Below are 23,991 nucleotides of genomic sequence, written 5' to 3'. Positions count from 1 at the left end.
AGGTGCAACCAACATCCGGTGTGCAGAGGTCAGGCATGCCTGCTAGACTTTCTACAGCGTGTAGGATGGCCACGCAGCAAGGAGCTGTCCGGCCCAAAATGTCAGTAATGCCAAGGGTGAGAAATCTTGGCTTAAATTCACTTCTGTAGAGAGGCCTTCCCTGACCATCTCTGTCTATGGTGATTCCCAACCCCCGTCCTTCCCATCGCTCACTACAATCTGTAAATATATTCTTGTTTACACACTCGTCATGTACTCCGCCAGGTTGGAGACGGAGCATGGCTTGCTCAGCTTTGTTGCCTCAGCACCCATCACATAGTAGGTGCTCAATAAATATTTGTGGCAAGAAGGGCAGGAAGGAAAGGAAGGCGCGGAAGAAAAAGGGAAATCAAGTTCAAATAGCACCCACTGGAGCGCCTGGGTGGCCCAGTCGGTGGAGTGTCCGACTCTTGGTTTCAGCTCGAGTCATGATCTCAGGGTCATGAGTTCAAGCCCCACATCGGGCTCCAAGCTCAGCTTGAAATGCTCTGTCTCCCTCTCCCTCTGCCCCTCCCCTTCTCACATGTTCCCTTTCTAAATAAATAAATAAAATCTTAAAAAAAAATAGCACCCACCCACTCTTTCTGAGCCTTATAATGCCCAGCTCCATCTTCACAAGGAAGATCGAGGGTCCAGCTTGGTGGATTGCACTAATTAGTTTTCCTAGAGAACAAGTTGAGTGGACTTTGAAACATTTTAACAAGTCTGTGGTGGTGGTGGTGGTGACATGAGGCTGTCAAGATTCCTTCAGTTGTGACTTGTTTTTTCAAACAAATCCTCCTGAGAGTATGAACCATGTCTGTTTCAGCCTCTCCTGTAGACCCAGCACGTGGCATGGTGCCTAGCACCCAGAGGGAGCAGGTTCCGACCGATGTGGAAATGAGTCAATGAATGAATGAATGAATGAATGTCAGAAGATACATGTAAACCCCCAGCCTAGTGGGGAAGGAGAGTTGATACCACAGTACACCCACTTCTCTAGCAGCTGACACACCCATTCAGAAAGCCGGCCCCCGGTTTAGGTTCTACTCTTTTTGTTGGGGACCCTTAAAAGAGCGCTGCCATTAAGACTTCAACTCTGGAAGAGGCTTCTATCCTTCGTGGGCTATCTCACACTGCCCTTGAGAGGAAAATAAATTTGGCTTCAAGTTTTCCCAATGCCCATTTATAGTTCCTGACACAAAGCCCGGACGTCTGTACTATTTTGTCACCAGAGGCCACTTAAGTCCCTCGGGGTGACCTTCTGTCCGCCCTCACCCCAACTACCTCCTCCACTCAGGGCTTTCAGGGACTATGAGAAGACGCAGCGGGCTGTAAGGCTCCCTCCACACGGCGCTCCTTGCTGGAAGGAATCTGCCTCCACTTCACTCTTAAACCCCCGAGATTAATGTTATCTTATTAGCAACACAAAATGGAAAAGACTGAGCTCTTTCAGTATAATCTGCTTAGTTTCCCGGGGTTGCAGGGAGCTTCTCCAAGGAATGTGCTTGGCTTTTGTTAGGGGACGAAAAAAAAAAAAAAAAAAAAAAAAAAAAACCAAAAAACAAAAAAACTTCTAACTCATGGTTTGGCATAAATCTGCCTATCTAATTTAGATCGTGAAAACCCACTGATGAAGTCCTGGGCCTTTTTCCTACGGAGTCTACAAATATCAGTGTTGTTGGGAAATCTCATACAATGAAACTCGCTACTGCAGATCCCACTTTAAGTCTCTCCGTCCTCCCTCTATCTTTTTCTCCCTCCTCCCCTCTCTCCTTCTCTCCTTGCCCTCACCTTTCTCCTTAGTCTCACTAGCGCCATCTGGTGGGCATTCGAGTCCTCTCGTCCTTTTAGACCCCAAAGAGTGCCTGCCTACATACGCGCATTACACCTACAGTACTTATCTTATTTGAAAGTAAAACCAAGAAAAAAAGTTTTGATTTGTTAATTCATCTTAAGATGAAAATAATTATCTTATTAAATGTTTCCCAGAAATAACATATTTTAATGAAAAATAACCATATTTTCCCAAACAAAAATATTCTATGAACAGAGTGTTGATACTCTCATTTTTGCACATCTCTTTAATGTCTGGCTTAATAAAAGACAGCCAAGCTCTCTCTCTCTGCTTTTGCATTCAATCTGTTGCAATATCTTGTTTTGGTTGAAACATATGAAGAAAATCTGGTCTCAGACAGATATGTAGTTGGAAAAAGGAGTGTTTTAATAGCTTTTTCAGATAATTGTGGTCATTCTTTTTTGCTACTACACCAACACTCAACAAGTTATGGTTTTTTAAAGGTTAGTTGAGTTGTGAAATCTGAAATCATATCCATAAACTTTTGTAAGTTGCTATATGAAAATCCATTGGTCTAGGGGCACCTTGGTGGCTCAGTTGGCTAAGCGTTTGCATTCAGCTCTGGTCATGATCCCAGGGTCCTGGGATCGATGGACTCCCTGTTCAGTGGGGAGTCTGTTTCTTCCTATCCCTCTGCTCTTTCCCCCACTTGTGCTCGCTCTCTCTCTCTTCACTGTGTCAAGTAAATAAATACAATCTTAAAAAAAAAATTCCATTGGTCTATCTTGGACTTTGAATAGATTTTTGATGCATGATTTTATAACTTCATTGTCATATGGAGACTATCAGTTTATGAGTTATGGAGAACTTCCAAATGTTGACACATTACATTATAGAACATCAAAAAAAAAAACCCTACATTCATTAATATCGCTACTGATCTCATTAGAAAATTTCTTTAAGTGTGGGGAAGCTGTCAAGCTTATGACAGACTCAAGTTTCCTAAAATCATAATTTTCACTTGAAAGCTTGAATTTTGTCGTTGGGAAACATAACATCTCCTGTTTTCTCTGAATAGTCCCACTTCCTTCATTTTCGGGAAAATATCTGCCAAGCAGTCAAGCCCGAATAACTATAGTTTGCTTGACAATCAGTCTTTCGAGTAAAAACAGCATTCTATGGAAAAAACAGCAGCTCATTCAGCAGACAACCCTACCCCTGCTTTCCCTCGAGATAACCCTGGGATTTCCGTCTGCCGCAGAAGGGCTTTCCGTGAACTTTTCATTTCTTCCCATAGGGTGTTAAAAAGATGGACTCCTGAATCAAGATGCAAAATAATTAATGTTTCCTGTTTTATGAAGAACATTGTTCAGTGAAACTGGCATTTCTGTTCTTGTGCATGCGTGGTGGGGACTCTCTAGGTTGGTGTCCCCACCCGTGATAGGAGCAGGTTCTGGGAGTTCATGCACTGCTGTTTTGCACCTCTGGTGCCAACATAAACACAGCGAAGGGGTAAATAACAGTTTAATATCATTGGGAAAATGGGTTTGACCTTGAAGATCCCCAGGGGTCTATGGACCATGCTTTGAAGATCAGTGCTCTACCTCCCCACACGGGCTGCCCGAGGAAGGAAGGAGGGGCTGTTATCACATGTCTTTATTACCATTTATTGGGAGATGGGGTCAAATAAAAGACCCCCCGTGCCCCAAGCCCTTCCCCCCATATGCTATTCTCCCCTGCCCGCGCCCTTTCCTGATTCTCCACAGAGAGCCTCTTCCAAGACACCGTCCCCCTCACCGTCCCCCTCACTCCAGCGCAGACTAGACAGCACGGGGGATCCCAGCTGGAAGGACCCAGTCCTCCTCCCACCTGTGCTAAAACTTACCTGTGCTGCTTCTGGCCTGGCGATCACCTAAGCCCAACACTTACGATACAGAAAAGGCTACAAGAACAGAATGCCCTGTGAGAGGAGGAATGTGGACTGGCAGACGATGGAAAGCCCCCTTTGCAGAGGCTGCTCCATGAACCAGACGGGAAACAGCACATGCTGGCGAGGATATGGAGAAAGGGAAACCCTTTTGCGGTTTTCGCAAAACAATTGGTGGGAATAAAAGCTGGTGCAGCCACTCTGCAAAATAGTACGGAGGTTGCTCAAGAAGTGAAAAACAGGGACGCCTGGGTGGCTCAGTTGGTTAAGCAGCTGCCTTCGGCTCAGGTCATGATCCCAGCGTCCTGGGATCGAGTCCCACATCGGGCTCCTTGCTCCGCAGGGAGCCTGCTTCTCCTTCTCCTTCTGCCTCTGCCTGCCATTCTGTCCGCCTGTGCTCGCTCTCTCTCCCTCTCTCTCTGATAAATAAATAAATTAAAAAAAAAAAAGAAGAAGAAGAAGTGAAAAACAGAGCTGCCCTATGATCCAGCAATTGCACTACTGGGTATTTACCCCAAAGATACAGATGTAGTGAAAAGAAGGGGCACCTGCACATTGATGTTCATAGCAGCAGTGTCCACAATAGCCAAACAGTGGAAAGATCCAAGATGCCCTTCAACAGAAGAATGAATAAAGAAGATTGGGGCACCTGGGTGGCTCAGTGGGTTAGGCCTCTGCCTTCGGCTCCGGTCGTGATCTCAGGGTCCTGGGATCGAACCTCACGTCCCTCTCTCTACTCAGCAGGGAGCCTGCTCCCCCCCCCCCCCTCCTCCCTGCCCGCTCCACTGCCTACTTGTGCCTCCTGTCAACTAAAAAAATACAATTTTAAAAAAAAAAAAAAAAAGATGTGGTCCAGGGGCGCCTGGGTGGCTCAGTGAGTTAAGGCCTCTGCCCTCTGCCTTTGGCTCAGGTCATGATCTCCAGGTCCTGGGATCAAGTTCTGCATCAGGCTCTCTGCTCGGCAGGGAGCCCGCTTCCTCCTCTCTCTCTGCCTGCCTGTCTGCCTACTTGTGATCTCTGTCGGTCAAATAAGTAAATAAAATCTTTAAAAAAAAGAAGAAGATATGGTCCATATGTGCAATGGACTATTGCTCAGCCATTAGAAAGGATGAATCCTCAGGCTTTGCATCAACATGGACGGAACTGGATGGGTTTATGCTGAGTGAAGTAAGACAAGCAGAGACACACAACTGTTTTATGGTTTCACTCAGATGTGGAACATAAGGAATAGCACGGGGGACCACAGGGCAAGGGAGGGAAAACTGAATGGGAAGAAATCAGAGAGGGAGACAAACCATGAGCGACTCTTGACTCTGGGAAACAAACGTGGTTCCAGAAGGGAGAGGGGCCGGGGGATGGGGGAGCCGGGGGAAGGCATTAAGGAGGGCACGTGTCGTGATGAGCACTGGGTGTTCTACGCAACGAAGGAATCATTGAACACCACATCAAAAACTAATGATGTACTAAATGTTGGCTAATTGAATTTTAATTAAAAACAAAAAACAAGGGCTGCTGGAATAATCCTTGGGATCCCAGCTGCCATCACCACCTAGGGACTCGGTCGGTCTTACTCCCGTTTCAGGCCTCAGCTTAGACATGGCTTCCGCCCTCTCCCCCATCCCCCCCATCCCGGAGTCCCCCCCACCGCCACGTGCCCTTCTTGTGATTTTCCCCAGTGCACTGTGAATTCCTAAAAAGGCAGCAGCTCTTTTCTGTCTTGTCCTTTCACTCTCAAGAAGTTTAAAGCACAGAGGGGATGTGTTCATGCGCTCTTTTTTTAAGTGGTTGCCCTCAGGCGGGGCAGGCCTCTCCGTCCACCGCTGACCCCTACCACATCCCCACCATCTCAAGAACGCGTCCCTTCTTGACCTGCCGGGCCCGAACAGAACTGGAATTTGCTGGTCACACTGCGTCACGGGCCTGTGTAGGCCCTCTGTCATTATGTGTCCCAAGGATGACTCTTCTCTTTCCAGGTTGGGTAAAGCACAGAACAAGATGGGAGTCAGGGTCTCTTTAACTGGCCACTGCTCGCTGATCGTGGCCCCCAGAACTGCCTTTGTCACAGGAGTCCTGCTGTGCTTGGTAACCTGCATCAGAGTGTCCCGGCATCTTCTGTCTTCCGTCTCTCCAGGGAATGCGTGGCCTTCCCGAAGGCAGGGTCCTGTCTCGCTTCCTTTCTTCTCTTTCCCTCCTTCTCTGGCCTAAGGACCCCTGGCATTCTCCCACCGCAAATTCAAGCCCTTCACTTGCCAACCCCTTCATCAGGTTACAGTCCGCTTAGAGACCTGGGGAAGTAGCAGAGCCCCTGCTCAGAAAGAAGATAATGGTCCCTCCAACAAGAGGCCTCGGCTGGAAGATCAAATCTTAGGGAAACCCAGAGGGGTACAGTCTTAGATGAGGCGAAGCTGTGGGCAGGGAAATTGCGCTAGAAGCTTGGGAAGGGAGTCTGGGACCAGATCGTTGAGTGCCCTCAAGGCTGTGCTGAAGAAGGTGGGCCTCTTCCTACAGATATTGGGATGTAACATGACCAGACCTGGGTTCCCTGAGCACATTTCCTTGGGCTGATCTGTCCCAAGGTCCCCTTTTCCCTTGCTTACAAAGGACCCTCCAGCATCTCCCTTTGAGACTATGCGACAGGCTCTCCTGATTGGGTGGCCACCGTGTGACCAGTGTCTGAGGGGAGGAGCAGGACTGAGCAGCAGACAACCCCCGACTCCACCCACCTGGGCCAAAACATGTTCCCCAGCCTGAGCTGGTCGGACTAGACTGGGTGGGGACTGCAGGGATCCAGGAGGGGATTAGCACAGGGTCGCAGCCTTGAATGAAGCACATTCCACAGTCAAGTCAACAGGGTGTGGTTGTACCCAACCCCCGCCCAACTCTGGGCACGGAGGGTTGTGTGCGTGTGTTGCAAATGTCAGAGCACACCGTGTGTGTCAGCCCGGGACCTGGCATTCCTCACCAGCTATGCCTTCTAGGACACTTCTGTGCTATTTCCTTCCAGAACTTTCTCTGTTCATGTGTCCTCACTAGATTCCGCTTGCAATTTGCAGGTGACTCACCATTTCAGCATCATTGTCCAGTTGGGAGGAAGAAATGAGAAGAGGGGACAGGGGAGATTCCATTAGGACCTGGAAGCTTGTCCTGGTCCTGGCTCTGGCCTGCAGTCACCTTGCTCTATCACTCAGGTCAGGCAGCAGCCCTGAAGCAAGTGGCCTAGACTTCTGGAACATCTGCAGGAGAACCCAGTATCTGGGAATACACCCCAAACTTCGGAATTCACCATTCTTTCACTGCACGTAGAAGTAACATATATTCACCATAAGAAAAAAATTCTAAAAATTCCAAAAGTAAGGAACACTTTTTTTTTTTTTTTAAGATTTATTTAAGAGAGAGAATGAGCAGGTGGAAGAGCAGAGGAGAGGGAGACAAGCAGCCTCCCCGCTGAGCAGGGAGCCGATGGGGGGCTCAGTCTCACGACCCTGAGATGGTGACCTGAGCCAAAATCAAGAGTCAGCCGCTTAACCACCTGAGCCACCCAGGCACCCCACAAAGTGATACAAGCGGGGATGCTAGACTCGGAAAAAATCCCAGCTCCCCTATTTGATAGCTGGTGGCCTTGAGTGTGTTACTTGACTCTGGTCCTCATTTGGCTCGATGTATAATGGAGATAAAACGGGCTCTGCTCTTAAGGATGTTGAGATGTTGTGAATAAGAGAACATAGGTCAAGTCTTCACCCACATTGGCACACTGTAGCTGGTGTTAATGACTAAATGCAATTTCTCGGCCCCTCTTATGGAATTAATGCCGCATGGCCAAACTGCTTTCCAGAGACGTGGAGCAAGTGCCATGCCTTGCACAGGGCATCTGGTCTCTTTCATGGCATCTTCTCCAGCAAGGAGTTTGGTCATTTTTTCATCGTTGCTCAATCTGCCTTCCGAAGATGACGTAGGCCCTGGGCAAACCTCCCTCGACGTCCTCTTTCTTCTCCGTCTCAGCATCCAGCACAGAAGCCCGCCTCCGTCAGCCCTCCTGGGTTGCAGATGGTGGAGCTAAGCTGTAAGGCACGAGGTACGAGGTCACAGCATTAAAGCGGGAGAGTGTCCGTATCGAAGTTTCACAGGCCCTCTTCTGCGTGCAGCTGAATGGCCAAAAAGGGGACTAAGGCGGTGGACGGTAGCCCCCGTGTGCGCCGCCGCCCCTCCCCCATCTGCTCTTACCCTCATCCCCACCCAGTTTGTAATCCTGGAAGCGAAAGCACAAAGGCAGCTTGGTGATCAGCTTTTTCCATGAGAGGCCCAGAGAGGTGAAGTGGCTTGTCCAAGGGCCTGCAGCTGGCCAAGTGCCCCTGAGAGTATCAAGACAGTGAAGAACCCAAGATTCCCCTCACAGCCGCACACCCCTTCTACTTCTCTTGGCCCCATTTACCGCTTCACCAGGAACATCAGGGGGGGGGGGGATAGGGCTGGGAGAGGGCACAGGGGGCTCTGAAGGTCCAAATCCGTGGCCTGTGCAAAAGTCACCTATGAGAAGAGACTGAATCATCTGGGCGGTGCTGTTCTCAGTGCCCCGTGCCGGAAGTGCCCCTGTAGTCCACGGGGGGGAGGGGTGCGTGGGGGGGGTGTGGGGGGTGCGGGAGGGGCACCAGGGAACCTCCTCACCCACCTCCTTTTTCCTGCACCATAGACATAGCTTTTATTTTTTTTACGTACAGAAATTCCCCAGAAAGAGCCAGTTCCCTGGATAAACTGTTTAATTAAAAAGAGGTTGGAAAGGATAAGCTTACAAAGTACAGGGCAAACCAGAGGTCATTGTTGTAACAGTTTTATTCAAGTCTGTGTGTGCTCTGGTGGCGGGACCAGGCTGAATCAGCATTACACTGTAATACGGTAAGAGGTTTAGCCATTGAACCAAGCCTGCTTGGCATCCCTAGTTAACAACTTACAGTACCTTGAAAAAAAAAAAAAAGCCAAAGAAAAGAACCTGGTAAGTTTCCTTCTGGGCTTTTCTAGTCTTAAATATTGTTGACAAATTACAATAACTTAAATCCCAAAGCAAAATGGGAATTCAAGGACACAGGGTCAGGACGTGTGGACAAGACACTGGAGCCTAGGGATGAAAACGAATAGCTAATTCCAGAGAAACAAAACGAACACAAATGTGAACTTTCACTTTTTTCACCTAGACTCAAAGGCTCGAACAGGGAGGAAAGTCCCAAAGAAGGCATTTCTGCAAACCAAGTAAAACCCATCACCAACCTCTTTCCTTAATCCTCCAGAAAATTCAGTTTAAATGTGTGTGCAAGCATGTGAGTGTGCGAGTATGTGTGTGTTTAGGGTGGACAGTGAGAAGACTCAGAGGAGAAAGAGGACGAGTTCGTCACCTCCCTTCTTTGCTACAGCTGGGGACCGAGGGCGTGTAACTCACTGCAAGGGCTTTTCTCTGGTCTCACTGCAGCAGGGACCGAGGGACCCAGAGCAAGGCTACAGGCGGGGAATGCAGGGAGCCACAGGCAGGAAGCATCAGGAAGGCCAGTCCTCCTGGCTCTAAGTTAAGGAAGGAGCCCAACCTTCAGAACGACTATCCCTAGGGCTCCCTGAGCAGCCTGAGGGGAGTGGTGCTTCCAGGGCCCAAGACAGGAAAAGAACAAAGGAGGGAGTTGCTGCCGGTGTCTCCCCCGGACGAATGGGAAATAGTCATTAGGCGGAGAGGCTGATGAGAGGCTCCCCCGGCCTGCACAGCCAACCAGACGCCCAGAGCGGGGTCAGCTTAACTAGGAACCTAAATCCCGGGACTTCGCTTCATTAGCCAGGACTCGGGTCTCTGCGTCCTGCCTTCAACACCAGTGCCCACGAAGGCGAGCACCCGGGGCGCCAGGCAGTGGAGGAGCTAGGGACCGAGGACTCCCAGCATGGCAGCGCGTTTTCCTTTTTAGTGTGGATTTTCACTAATCTGAATTCCTGACCTAAGAAAGCAAGGATTCGTCTGAAAGAAGAGAGCATTTGGGATTGTGTTGTAATAAAAGCAGCCTGACAAGAACTCATCCCCAGGCCTGAAGCCAAGGAGAGAGGCAGGTGGCCCAGTATGCTGAACCAAAGGGAACTGCCAAGATTCGACTGGTTTTGACCTACAACCACACACACACGTGCACGCACACACACGTGCACACACACACGCACACACACACGCACGCACATATTTTCTCCGCAAAGAGAAGCGATCCAGCAAGGGGAGGCTCATCCGTGCTGGACCCTGGGTTCCAGGATCACATATTTTGAAGTTAAAGGGCTTTTTCGTGCTTCGGGTAGGGAAGGTAGCATCCCGCTTAGTTCGCGGTTGGGCTCGGAGGTCCAGAAAGGGGAAGAAACATTTGCAACTCCACACAGCTAGTACGGAGACCGCTCAGGTCAGCATTAGTCTGCCACTTCTGCCACGACGGTCACCTGGGACCACAACGTGCTGTGGGCTGCTCTCACCTCTGATCCAGGGCACCACAGACTCTGGCAGAGCTTTCTGGAAAAGCCTGGCACTACAGCAAGGACATCTGCTTCTTCCCCCAAATCCTTCAAGAGGCAACGGAGTCTTTCTCACCTGCCTGAGTCAAAAGCACAGGCTAATTAAACACGGGAGAAAAGGTCAAGGCTCCCTGAAGCATCCCCTTCACAGCTGTCCGGACTTCAGAGTCCGCTGCTCTCTGCTTTTGTGAAACGTGTGCTGGAGAGTTAGCAATGCTCGGCGCTGTCTCCCGCTTGCAGCGGGACGGAGGGAGGAGGGGGCCTCCACTTTGGGAACTGAGGAGCAAGAGCGTGGACCATAAGCCACACCTGGGTGCCCTTGGCGTGTCTTGTCGTGTCCCTGAGCAACCGTGGCCGGAGGGAATAGGGGCTTTGTAAAGAGCCTCACACCGGGACATGGATCTTAAGGGCCGGCGGACCTTCTCACAAATTTTCTTCCAGGAACTGGTCTGATTTCAGTCTCTGAACAAAGCAGACTCTGGGAATGACGCCTAAAAAAATGTGAGACCCCAAACTGTCATTCTGACGCTGCCTCCAGCCTCCCCATCTCCTCGGTCCTTCTTCCTAAGATGGTGACAGTGAGGACAAGCAGGACAAGTGAAGTGGGGGAGGGGGAGTAGAAAGGGCGCTTACAAACACCAGGTGCCACATAAATGCAGAAGAACACACGCCTGACCATGGCCCCCAGACTAAGCCAACTCCAAAGCACTACTCTTCCAGAAACCAAAGGAACAGGAGGCAAGTCCCTCAGAGGCAGAAGTGATGAGAACCACACTGCTGACGCCAGCAGTCCGTCCCGATGGTCGGCAGGGAGCGGTGGGCTTCGCTGACCAGCTGGGATACGTGTCCTCAAAGCCTCGTCACAGAAGCGGGTAACGGTGGCTTTTACAGGAAGGGAATGTGAGAGGAGCAAAAGACCAAGCCCAAGGCCAGAGAGCAAAGCAGAAAGCGGGAGAGAGACACCTCGCTCAGGGCTCAAGAGCTCGGTGCCCAACTCAGCAGCCAGCCCAAGCAGCTTTTCAATTTCTCTTCCCTTGAATGTCTTCCTCCTGAAGCGCTTCCTCTTCTGTACCAGCAAGTGCATCAGGAGGACAATGATGCAAGTTTGTAGAGGCCGGGAGGAAAGGTTAGCATCATTCCGACTGGACCCTTGTGAGCTATCGTCACCATCACCCCTGGACCCAGGGGTACTACAGGATGCGAGGTGAAGACCACCTCCAGAGCCTCTCAGAAATAACACTTGGGGACAATGGGGACATCCACTCAGGCCCTGGCAGTGGCCTGGATCCCCAAGGGGGTAAATAGAGGATAATCCTGTTTAGAATCCGTGGAAGGATCGGGGAGGAGAAGCAGAGAGCAGGACCTGCTTCCCGTCACCGCATTCTAGGTAGTGAGCACCTGCCAAGAGCAGAGGGTAAGTGTTCCTGAGGAAAGAGAAGGAAAGAGAACGGGAGATGCTGGCTAATGCCACGGCCGGGGCTGACCCCAGCTTCAAGGCCTGCTCCTGACCGCGGCCACAGAGGCTGGGGAGCCGAGGTGGACAGAAAGCAACTCAAACCCATTACTACACAGGATCCTTATTCAACCGAGCCTTGCCTCACAGAGAGAGAGAGTGTGTGTGGGCAGCAGGCAGGGGCCCATCAGAGACAGGGTTTGGAGGAGCTGAGAAGGAACTCCTCTGTCTCCCCGGACATGCCCCCCGGAAGCCGCTTCAGACTAAACCTGCTTCTGCCTCTCGCACGTGCAATTCTACCCTCAGCAGACCCAGGCGTCCCCTGTCTTCCTTCTGGGCGGGGAGTAAGAAACAGGTTCCACCTCTCACTCAAAGCCAAGTGGCCACCATTCAGCCGGCACTGCAACAATCACGCTACCACTCCCAAAGGAGTTGGCTGCCACCCCAAGAAACAACGAAAAGTAGAGAACGGTCAGTTGCCAGTTGCCTCACCGTGCAGAGCAGCCAGAGCCAGAGGGTTTGGATCTTGCTGTAGGCTGTGCCCCACTGAGGGGCCATTCAGCGTAGCCAAGGGTTTGCAAATGCGTTAGTGACCTAGGACTTAGTTAGTGACTTAGGGGCTATGGAGAGTCCCGGGGAAGGGCAAGGAAGAGACCACCTGCGGCCCTCTCCCCATCAAGAACAAAGGGGAGTCACTTGGTGGGCTGGAACTGTGGAGAGGTTTCACATTTTTTCCCCTTCTGGCCAAGGGGTGGGGGGGGGCATGGGGGCAAAAATGGTCTCTCACAGTCTTCGCTGCACAAAGAAGAGATGACACAGGACAGCCAAGTCCCGGGGCAACACACCGAGGGCGCCTCCCACCCGAGATGAGGTGGCACCCTTGAGCCAGAGCACCACTGAGCTCACCAAACAAGGAGCCATTTGGAAGCTAAGGTCACCCCTTCCTTCACTCCCAGGTTGGGACTTTATCAGTTACAGGGAGAGACGGAGCAGGGACCAAAGTCATCACCTGAGCCAACTTTGTTGCTCCCCTGCTCCCCCCACTTCCTGGCCCCCAGGCAGCAAACACAGGAAGCCCACGGGCTGTCCGGCAGCATCTCCAGGGAACTGTTCTGTGAGAGAGGACAGTGAAGCAACGTTTGGAGAGTCTGGAGGGGAGAGAGGCATGACCTAAGGCTCTGTCCCCATCAAGTTCATGTGTGCGTCCCGCACAAGACAACTGTTCACAGTTGACACAGGAGGCCTCAGGGTAAGCAGAGAAGTGAAGGTACACAGGAGAAAGCTCTAGAAGCAACTCAACATTCAAGTCAAGGAAACGAACTCCAGGAAAGTAGGGGTTGGCCTCTGCTCTCCTTCCAACCCCGTGCACGGTCCAGAGCCCAGCATCGGGGCCACCTGTGTAGAGTGACAAGGGACCGTGGTCAGCCTGCGGAGCCCGGGGCTCGAAACTTGGGGCACAATCATTAGGGGCTCACTGAGCACCTTACAAACATCATGGCCTCACCGTGTCCGTTTGCGGAAGGTACAACTAAGGCTCCGTTTTCCTTCAAGGGCATCCCGGAACGGACGGCCTGGCTGAGAAGATATCCCCCCAGTGCCGGCTCCCAGTGTCCAGGAGCCCCCGCTCTGCCCCCACCAATAAGCTCTTCTGGAGCGGCACAAAGTCTCTACCAACCACACACACAACCCAAAGTCCACTGATCCCAGGACGGGAGGAAAGGTCAAGGGACGGGCGGGCGTCACACATAAAGGTCAAACAACGAAATGGACAAGCGCAGGAACTTCGTCTCTGGCTTCAGAACTGGCACCGGTGAGTGAGTCTCCCAAGAAATGATCCCTGGGATGAGCATGTTTGGGGCAGAAACTGGTCTGGCCACGTCCAGACCCCAGGTAGGAGATGGATGCCATCAACGGTGCTGGTTTCTGCCCTTATTCGCATGTTTCCAAAAGGAACAAGGGCAGACTCTGTGACCCTCTTGGCTGCCACTCAACTCTGGGCTTCCTAACTCCTCCCCCTCCCCCCAGTTCTCACTGAGGCAGGTCCCCTCACCCCTGCGAGGCTCAAATAAATGCAGGGAGGGGGCACCTGGAAGCACAGGCAGCTCAGTGCCGGGTCCGGCAACTCCTGTGCCCCACGCCAGGGCACCATGCCCTCGGTCCTCCGGCTGGCACATAAGGGCTGAGGACCCGGAAAAGCTCCTGTTTCACCCCAGCTGAGATGCGGATTCATGGGTGTTGGGGAAGGATGTGGAAGAGGAGCAAAAATCAATCACAGAACATCCAATACTGGTGTTTGGGAACTCAGGGCTAATACGAGGGCTCCAGGACAGGCTCTGGGCTTACCCAGGGGACTCAGGAGAGGGAGCAGCAGACAGATTTGGCTGAGTGACCCTGCAGGGACACCCGAAAGGCGAGGAAGACTGTGGAGGATGGGGGACATGCACGCACCCCTCTCTCCCCTACACAGCCAGAGCTGATGGCCACAACCCCTTCCAGTGGACGTGGGTAGAAAGGCCCTACAGGGCAGGGGACCCTCTGAAGTGGCCCTGCTTCCACCCCTTCCATCGTCAAAGTGCATTATCAGTGCAAGAAGTAGGGCTGGATTTCAGGGGGGTCCAACTCTGAGAAAGGGCTGTGCCAACCAGCTCCCCCGATCTCCTCCGGCTTCCCCCTTGGCCGCCCCCAGCCCATTTGATGCTAAGACCAGAACTCTTGCTGAATCTCATAAGGGGCAGGCCTGTGTGTGTTCAGTTCAGCTCTGCACAGCGGCACGGTGCTGTCCTGACTCTGGCCCTCCGCGTCCAGATCCAGAAGCGTCCGCTCGGCGGGGGGCAGCGGCCCCGCCTGGAACGGCAGCAGGGCCGGAAGTCCAGGCCGTTCCTCCACAGTGCTGCTGCTGCTAGCAAAGCAGGAGTCCAGGTTGCTGGGCGTCTCCGTGCTGGAGCTGTTGGCTGGGGAGGCGCTACGGGCGTGGCTGGGGGACACAAACCACCAAGGGTCCAGCCGTTGCCGGTTGGCAGAAGGACGTGGCCGAGGCAGAAACTCCAGGGTCTTGGGTCTCTCCAAGGTGGAGTCCTGCTGTGTGTTCCAGCGTCTTGGGGTTGGGGGAAAGACCACATTGGGGTCTGGGAGACGGGGGAATTCACCTGGGTCTCGGCTGGGGCTGGGGGTTTTCAACATTCCTGGTCAAAGAGACAAAGGGAGAAGCATCAGATGACAACACCACATTCCTGGGCCGGCTAGACACCAGCTGGACACTACTCCCTCCCCATAGCCGTCATAGCCTTAGTCACTTGGACTAACCCGAGTAACAGATAGTTAATGAACACCAGTGACCTGCCGGGCAGTGTGCTGGGAGGCACTGGGGATACAGTAGTGAACCAGAAGGCCATGATCACTGTATCTGATTAGAACAGTAATCATGGGACATAAGGAGGTGACATATGTAATGAAAGAGCTTAAGGCAGAACTATGCCCCATGGACCACCCTCTGTTGGCAAATAAAGGTTCAGTGTAACACAGCCACGTCTACTGCTCGCTCTCCCACTACAGCAGCAGCGTTGAGTAGTTACAACAAACACCACGGGACCCACAAAGCCTCAAATATTTACTCTCTCGCCCTTTACCAAGAAAGTTCGCTGACCCTGACTTAAGGAAAGATCTGCTTATTCTCAGTTGATTCGGTGAATAAACATGTGAGGCAGGAACAAATCAAGGTAACCAAACTCTACAGAGGAGGCATAAGGTCTCTCCCCAGAGAGGACACACATCTGCACAGCAAAAATAAAATCTAAAGAGGGGAGGGGGCAAGCGGAAGAGAAAGTAACTGTCGTTTACACTCAAGTATCACTCAAATCTCAGTCACCATCTCCTCAGCTTCTGCAGGGTGAGGGGGGTTTCAGAGTCAGATTCAGGTCCCCAGGGGGTCGGGGGCTGCTGGTGGGAACGACATGAGATTAGGCGGAGGAGGCGCGCACATGCCGGGCCCAGCGGTTCACCGGGATCCCTCTCCATGCCCAGGGAGTCAGCCACGAGTAAGGGATGACTGATGCAGGGCAGGACGCCCAGGAGGAAGCTTGCCTGTGAGCAAGACTGCACCAGCGCAGTAAAGGCAGGCTGGAGCCCAGCCACGTGGCACCAGGTGCCCCTCCTGGGGCAGCACGCCATTCCTTCCGGGAACTTCCATCTCCCCTTCTGGGCACAAGCAGAGCTAGGCTCCAGCCCCACCCGTACCCTGCAAGCACCACACGGCGCACTGCAAGACGCAGGGCCTGAGTATCTCCTGGAGCCCCGGGTCTGATCCTGCCTAGAACCTTTCTGTCTCTCCTGCACGAGAGAGGGCAGCCGGCCGGGCCACCCCCCCACCAGCCAAGGGCAGCATGTCCTGGTGAGCGGGACAGAGGAGGAAGGACACCCATACGGCCACTCTTGGGGGGGGGGCGGGGCACAGAGGCAGGAAAGAGGCAAGAGGAGGAGGGCCGGGCTCACCTGCTCCAGGGCTGGGGCTCAGCCCATTGCTGGAGGGGCTCCTGCTGGCGAGGAGAGCCGCTGGCTTGAGGGCCCCGTCGGAAGGAGTCCGCCGGTGGCCGCTGGGCTGCGCGGGGGCCGTGAGGGTGACGTGGGTGGGAGTCAGGGACTGGTTGGGGTCCCGCTTGAAGCGCTCCACGCGGACGTTGACCAGGGGATTGCGGGTGCAGGGGCTCAGGGGCGGGGCCTCGGCCGGACTGACGGGCATCTCGTACACCACGATCTCGTCGCTGTCAGAGCGCAGCAGCGAGCGGGTGGAGTTGCACTCGGAGATGGACGAGAGCGAAAGCAGCGTCAGGGAGGCGGAGGGGTCTCCCAGCAGCAGCGTGGGCTCCTCCTTCTTGAAGAGCTTCCGGGAGGGGGGGCTGGTGCTCCGACGAGGCCGGCTGGCCCTCTGGAAAAGACCCTCGCGCCTCTTCTTCTCCTCCCGGGCTGGGGGCTCGGGCTCCTCCGGGGGAAGCAGCTGGTACTTGCCGGCTTCCAGCAGGTCGAACCCCAGGCCCGTGGCTGCGAGAACAGCCCCACAGCCGAGCAGGGCCACCTCACAACGGCGGTGGTGGCCGCCGCCCCGCTTGAGGCTGTTGGTGGGCGTCAGCTGCGGGGTACTGGTGGCCGAATTGACCGGGGTGGGCTCCTCGTGGCCTGCATCACTGGAGGGGCCCTCTCCGTCCTCTCCACGAGGGAATGGGATACAGAGGTAGGACTGGTTGGGTGGATGCTGTAGACGACTCTCCCCGCTTCTGGGGCCTTCACTGTCCTCATCCTCTGTGCGAACGAGAGGAAGGAAGGGGACACAGGACACAGAGATGAAGCAGCAAGAGAATCTTGTCCTTCTCTCCTACCCCTGCCTCCTGGCCAAGCGTCAGGAATGCAAAGATTGAAGAGTCTAAGGCACCCGGCATTGAGCCCCAGGGTTTCAGCCCTCCACGCTCAACTGTGGCCAACCCGAGGAAATCACTCTCCATCCCACAGCCTCCTTTTCTGTTTTCTGAAGAAGTCATCTGCCACTTTTCTACTCCTTTCATAGGGACCCTCACCACACGAGGTAGAGTGTGAGTGTCCTAGAATAGTGGGTAGAACAGAAACATTCCTCCTTTTTTTGCACCTTAAAATTGGAAGAGACCTTGAATTTCTGGGATGGCCTAGAGGCCGGTCCTTAGACCAGTGTCCTGCAATGGACCGGAATGCCCTCCACGGGTGAAGGTGCATCTACTGTATGAACTGACCCACTACGACCTTGGAAGTCTTCAGCGAGAACAGCACCTGCTGTCTGAGCAACAGCCTGGAGGAGACCTTACCCAAGCAACTGGAAAGCTTCCCTGGAGAAAGACCATAGTGTCCCCCGCCACCATCTCCTGGTTTGCAGACTCCCCATATTAAGATACAAAGGGAAGCGACCCAGCAAAGGGAAGTGCCTGATTCAAGGCCTCACCCTCTGCACTGCCCTAGGAGACTAGACCTGGCTCCCTCGGATGGGAGGCCGCGGGCCCAGGGCAGCAGGAGGAAGAAACTGTGATTGGGGAAGGTTCAACGAAACAGGAGTAGAGCGAGCAAAGAGGGCAGGAGGTGGGGCCTGGGAGTCGGGGAAAGAGGAGACACCCATGAAGGGGCACCAGGGCTCCTCAAACAGTCCCAGAAGCTTGACCAAAATTTCCCTGAGGGCACAGGGAGGGTCAGAACAAGGGCAGGGCTCACCCATCTCCATAAGGCTGGTGAACCCTGGCAGCGCTGGGCTACTCCTCGGGCCCTTCCCCAGGTTGGGGGCACTGGACGACCACTGTTTGTATCCATCTACCAGGGACTTGAGGCTGACGGGAGGAAACGAGGAGACTGTGAGAACTGGTTACTTCCCTTACTCGACCCGCACCTCCACGGGCCTGTGCAAATGTCTCTCCCTGGGAGCCTATTAATTCCACCAAAGCCCACGAGCCTTGGCGTACAGGCAACAAACCCCGAGTCCCCTCGCATCGCAAACGGAAGTACACATGCTCTCGGAAAAGAAAAGCAGGGCCGTGAACCCACCCCTCCACATGCTGCTATGGAGCGGGGGAAAGATCTAGCAGGCAGGCTGGCAAGAGGGCAGAAGAGCGCGGACTGCCCAGCACTGGCCCGAGTCTTGCCCGAGCCCATCTTCCACAAGAGGCCATGGCTCCGGGACACTGTCTACAGCACAGTGCTGACATCAGGGGACACTGCGATGCCAGGCAAGCCCCGGGCAGGGGAGCTGGCAGACACGGATGGGCCAGCCTGCTCCACTCAGACCGTTTCTCCACTCCTTCCCGGCGAATGGCATGCTCAGGCAACTTTCAAAGCCAGACACTTTTATAAAAAACAAAAACCAGCCAACAAAGCTGCACCAACCCAGTGCACTTTGGGACAGACCTATGTGCAGAGTACATAATGCTGTACTGGAGCCCCTGGTTTGTCTGGGAACGGAGAGGAAAAGGGCAGGAGCTCACTTTCAGACCCTTGTGAGGAGCTCACACCTGCAAGCCAGTAACTCGGGGGACCCTGATGGGGGGACCCCTCCAGCCCCCTTATATGATGGGGGAATCAGAGGCCCAGAAGCACTGGTCTTTTCTCTAAAAGACAATAAAAAGGGAAGACTGAGGAAATCTGTGGGTTATTGTTACCTTGGAAATACCAGGATAATAATCAGCGGTGGCTCTCATTTTAGGATCAGAAAAAGCTACTCAGATTAAGCCCACTCTTCCCAGTCCATCCCGAGGGAGAGAGAAGGATCAACGTTTCCCCTCATTTCAGATCCGTTTCAAAGTGTTATCAGAAATACCAATGAATTCAAGTACATTCAGCCACCAGTGGTTTCTACTAAAATACACCGCCAGAGATAAGCATGCTACTCAACCCACAGCCTGGGACTTCTGACTGACAATCCTCTAGTATCTTCTGGGTTCAAGGGGATCCGGATTAGCAAAGTCAAAGCCAATGCTGAAGATGACAAACAGCCTTGTGTCATCCCCCTATAGCTAAGGGTGCGGGAAGAATCCCAACCATGGGGGCGGTCAGGGAAGGGAGGAACGGGAGAGTCAGGCCAACACAGGAAGATCCCAGGGTGCACAGGGGTACTGCTTTAAAGGAAGAAAAAGTCAGCACAGCCTTGGCAATAACGAGGCTCGGTTCTACGGGGTGTGCCGTGAGAAGGAGGAAATGGAAGGGGAACTGTTACGAACACACTTGATGGAAGGGTGCAGAGGAGACTCACCCCAGGTGGAAATGTGGAGACTCTGATGGGGTACTTAAACCATTAGCTTTCTCACGTCTCTGAGGGGATCTTCAATGAATAAAGAAAATCAGTAGTGGGCGACAGTGGGTACATCCAACTCAGCCTCTCCCACATGGGAGCCCTCGAGGCTGGACTCGATCACGTGGCCAGCCGCCCTGCTCTTGCTTGCTCAGCACAGCCCACACCATGCGCGAATCTTAACGAGGTGGCCGTGCTCGAGCTGCCACAGGCCCAGGACCTCCCAATCTGTGGGGCAAAGGTCCCTGAGCCACCACAGCGTAACTGCGGAGACAGCATGAAGCCACATACCCAAGCTGTCTATGAGCAAGTGTATGTTTCCTATAACATATATACTATTTTTTTTAAAAGGATGGAGATGCAAATTCACTTAACATTACTGAACTTAACATAACTTCTTGCTGTTACATATTTTCTTCCGTTGATAGGGACTAAAATTAGAAATACAGTCATACAGAGCCTCTCAAAAATTTCTGACATTTGACTTGAGAATGAACGGAATATACGTGATTTCTTGACTAGGAATTGAGAATCAATTATAAGTCTTATTTTGAACTGTTTTAACAGTTTTGAGGACAAATCTATGGAAGGGAGAAGAAATGCCAAAATAAATATTTTGGAATGTGAAATAAAGTTAATTTACCAGCAAGACAAAAAAATATATATATCTATAAATGAAACAGAACTATAGAAACTACTGGGATCCACAGCCAACCTGGGAAATCCTGTCAGGCAGGAATCAAACGAAAGTCAGAAATACCAAGGGATTCAGGGCGACTGAGTTTCTCAGACCCACCACAACCCTACTGGACCCCAGGGCTCAAGCGCAATCAAACTGTGGGGCTCTTGCCTCTACAGAAGCAACCGCAGCAGAACAATTTACCATTCCTAGAGGGCTCAGGCACTGAACTCTCAGCTTAGGCAGTTTGCCCTACATACCTAAAGTTTCCTGCCTGCCTGCCTGCCTGCCTTAGTTCCCTCCTTCTCTCCCTCCTCTATTCCAAGGCATCTAGTGATTTCTAAAGCCTGGCTTCAAAGAGTCAATCCTTTATGCACCAAACTGACATTTTCGCCTTCAGCTCAGATCTGACAAGAGAAAACAGACGTTGGACCTGAGATGGTCTAGTAGTCAAAGGAATACCAGAGCCAGGGCCAGAGCCAGGGCCAGGGCCAGGGCCAGAGCCAGGCACAAGCTCAGAAAAGTCACTGCAAAGAGAGAAGGGGGGTGCTGCTGCTTCTCAGAAAAGTCAAGAAACAGGATTCTAGGTTTTAACACCAAGAAAAAGAACCATAAACCACGACGCTCATTTTTCAACCGCGACATGGAAACGGCACAAGAGGCGTGCCTCGGCACAGCTGTACTTGCGCAGGCTCACCAGGAGCCAGCGAATCCTGCCTGCACGTCCCAAAGAGGAACTTAGTTAATCCTCGTCTCAGCGGGGAGACGAGGGACTGGGAAGGCCTGGGGTCAGCAGGTGCGCTCACCACTGTGGACTGCACCACGGGGCACGGCCTCTGAGGAGCCGGGACCTGAGAGAATCTAACCCATGAGGCTCAGGAAGACCAGCACATCCAAGACGCAAAGCCGGGTCTCGTGCTTTGCCCAGAGTGGCTGCTCACACACTCAGTGTGGCCAGGAGGTGGGGCTTAAAAGAAGTTCTGGGGGCCCGAGATGTCACAGGCACTGGGTGTTCCAGGAGACTGATGAACCACTGAACTCTATCTCGGAAACTGTTAATTAATTGAATTTAAATAAATTTTTAAAAAAAGTTCTGGGGGCGCCTGGGTGGCTTGGTGGGTTAAAGCCTCTGCCTTCGGCTCAGGTCATGATCCCAGGGTCCTGGGATCAAGCCCTGCATCCGGCTGTCCCTCAGCAGGGAGCCTGCTTCCCTTCCTCTCTCTCTCTCTGCCTGCCTCTCTGCCTACTTGTGCTCTCTCTCTCTGTGTCAAGTAAATACATAAAATCTTAAAAAAAAAAAAAAAAAAGTTCTGGTGGCCATGCTGTTACATCTGAGCACACAGACTGCCAGCTCTGGGTTATTGCAACCACCCTTGCTTCGGGATAAGCCTCCAGGTCAAGAGGGTCCCCTGCCCTTCCTTCTCTTTGCTCTGCGCGGGTGTTTGAAGGGGAAGAGGCAGACGCCGGCACGGCTCGGCAGACTCAAACGGGAGGGCTAACTCCCATCCACCGCCTGTGTTTGCGAGTCTTACTGAAAGAACACAGGCGCGCTCCTTCAGTTACGTGTCGCCCGCGGTCTGTGCCTGCTTTGGCGCCGCAACAAAGCAGCGGAGGAGCTGCAAAAGAGAAGACAGGACCCGCAAAGCATAAAATAGTTACCAGGACCCGCAAAGCATTAAATAATCACCATACACAGAAGTAGGCTGAGCCCCTTCCTAGGGGAGGTCCAGGGAGCGAGGATATTGGAAAACCACTGCAAAGATCCACAGGCTTGTAATTTTCTCAGCAAGCAATGAAACCCACAACAGGGAGAAAGTATTTCACATCATAGTTCTAAAAGGCAGCACCCGTCTTTAAGCGGAAAGAATCGCCTGCGTTCCGGTTCTTACCCTTCATCTCCGGAGGCAAGCTCCTTCTGACCAAGCGTGCTTGGCCCCCACGTCCGTCCTTTCTTCTTGGGGGCTCTCTTCTCCTCCTCCTCCCCTTCCTCTCTCAGGATGACTGAGTTCCGGCCCCAGGTTTTGCTGCTTTCACCCGGTGTCACTGTGAATAACAAAAGTTGGATGGGACCTGGAAAAAAGATAGACAGGGTCCCCCCAAAACTAGCCTCCCTCACCAGACAGACACAGACACACACACACACACACACACATATGGAGTTGCAGGGGAGAAGTCAAAAACTCTGTGGCCAAGTGGAGCCTTCGAGTCCTCAGGCACCAGTCACCGAGCGCTCTCAAAGCACCCAACACGGGAAACTTCCCCGATCCTCCCAAGTCCGAGGCAAAGCGGGGGCTCAGGCCAGCTGGACACTGGAGTTCCAAACAGATCTGGCTTACGGGACTTGTTTTGTTCCAGTGGAACTGGAGTCAGGGTGGGTAGGGAAGGAGCTAGGTAGGAAGGGGAAAAAAAAGGTGAGGGTGAAAGGGAAGACTCAGCGGTGCAGAGAAGAATTTTGGTAAGAAGGGAAGACAATGAGGAGGTGGGGCCGGAACGGCCTAGAGAATCACAACCGGGAAGAGAGGAGGAACGTTCTTCTGACATCACTGCCTTATAGCAGAAGTTCAAACCCAAATGCCTCAGAGACTAGGCTTGTATCATAAATGAGCAGATGGTTCCAGACACCAAAAATACAGGAGCTGAGGGGACGGAGGTAAAATACAGAGCATATGGCAGTCGCCATTGCTTCCAGCCAACGGTGGCCACATGAAAAAAGGGAATCCACAGATATGAATGGGTTTTTCAAGGAGAGCCAGCCAGAGTCGTCTTTTGTTTGTTTTTAAATGAAATCTCTATCTTTAAGTTAGGGAGACGGCTCCATTCATACACACACGTGTGTGTGGAAATTCTTTTAATAAACACTAAAATTGTAAAAATTGGAAAATTTTTTGTAAATCTTGTAAAATTGTAAGGATATAATTGGTCCAGGGGCGCCTGGGTGGCTCAGTGGGTTAAGCTGCTGCCTTCGGCTCGGGTCATGATCTCAGGGTCCTGGGATCGAGCCCCACATCGGGCTCTCTGCTCAGGGGGGAGCCTGCTTCCTCCTCTCTCTGCCTGCTTCTCTGCCTACTTGTGATCTCTCTCTGTCAAATAAATAAATAAAATCTTTAAAAAAAAAAAAGTATGTGGCCAGTTTCCTTAGGACCTACACTTTGAAAACACCCTTCCCCTGGGGAGCATGAACGATAACAAAAAACAATGATGCCCTGAACACGGCAGAGAGCATACAAGGTCCCCAGGCCAGGGTACCAACCAGCCCAGGCCAGGTCCCAGACTACCTATAGCACACGCCAGTTTCTGAATTGCTCTGTAGTTCACGAAAGATCCCATCAATGCCCACAAACCCCTCTGCTGGTCTCTAAGAGGAGAAGTAGGGGAGGGAGCAGTATAAAGCTAACGGAGAGAGACAAGAAGGAGCGCTAAGGGTTTGCGTACATATGTGCATGTATATACACATTCCCGAGGAGAGGTGGCAGAAGTTATGGATGGAGCAAGCCTGGGCCAGTCGGTGGCTGGACAGAGCAGGGGACAGAGGCCCCTGGTGTGTTCTGGCCCCAACTAATTTGGGAAACAGTCTCACACTGGATGGCCCGAAGGCGAGGAATGACGGTGGGGCTCGCGGGAGGACTGGAGCGGCTGCTGACGAGACTCTTCCTTTTATCCATGGTGGGGGAGGCCTGAACCGTGAACTTGTGCTGGAAATCTGCTTGGGGAAAGACAGACATGCGTGCATGTTAGAATTTTCCATAATCCAGTTCCTACGAGAAAAGTGACACTTCCCAGCAGGCTGGAGGGACAGGCCCCGGTTTCCTAA

At 52.6% G+C, this 23,991-nt stretch overlaps 1 protein-coding gene across 3 annotated transcripts in view; it reads right to left on the bottom strand.

The window, feature by feature from the left end:
- Nucleotides 1-8,552: 8,552 nt before the first annotated feature.
- The window catches only part of MAP3K9 (mitogen-activated protein kinase kinase kinase 9), a 73,851-nt gene continuing 58,412 nt past the window's right edge, over nt 8,553-23,991 (bottom strand). For 2 of the 3 annotated variants that reach the window (XM_059373842.1, XM_059373844.1), the window contains 6 exons: nt 23,758-23,880; nt 22,070-22,223; nt 19,463-19,531; nt 17,935-18,047; nt 16,201-17,004; nt 8,553-14,894 (listed from right to left, as the gene is read on the bottom strand). In XM_059373842.1, the coding sequence (XP_059229825.1) occupies nt 14,410-14,894; nt 16,201-17,004; nt 17,935-18,047; nt 19,463-19,531; nt 22,070-22,223; nt 23,758-23,880 (1,748 nt within the window). In that variant the 3' untranslated portion in view covers nt 8,553-14,409. The remainder of the gene's footprint in view (nt 14,895-16,200; nt 17,005-17,934; nt 18,048-19,462; nt 19,532-22,069; nt 22,224-23,757; nt 23,881-23,991) is intronic. The other variant, XM_059373843.1, reaches the window with a different exon arrangement.

Source organism: Mustela nigripes, chromosome 13 (assembly GCF_022355385.1).
Source record: "Mustela nigripes isolate SB6536 chromosome 13, MUSNIG.SB6536, whole genome shotgun sequence".
NCBI classification, from domain to species: Eukaryota; Metazoa; Chordata; class Mammalia; order Carnivora; family Mustelidae; genus Mustela; species Mustela nigripes.
Note: the sequence above shows the minus strand (reverse complement) of the source record. Positions and strands in the feature narration are given on the sequence as shown.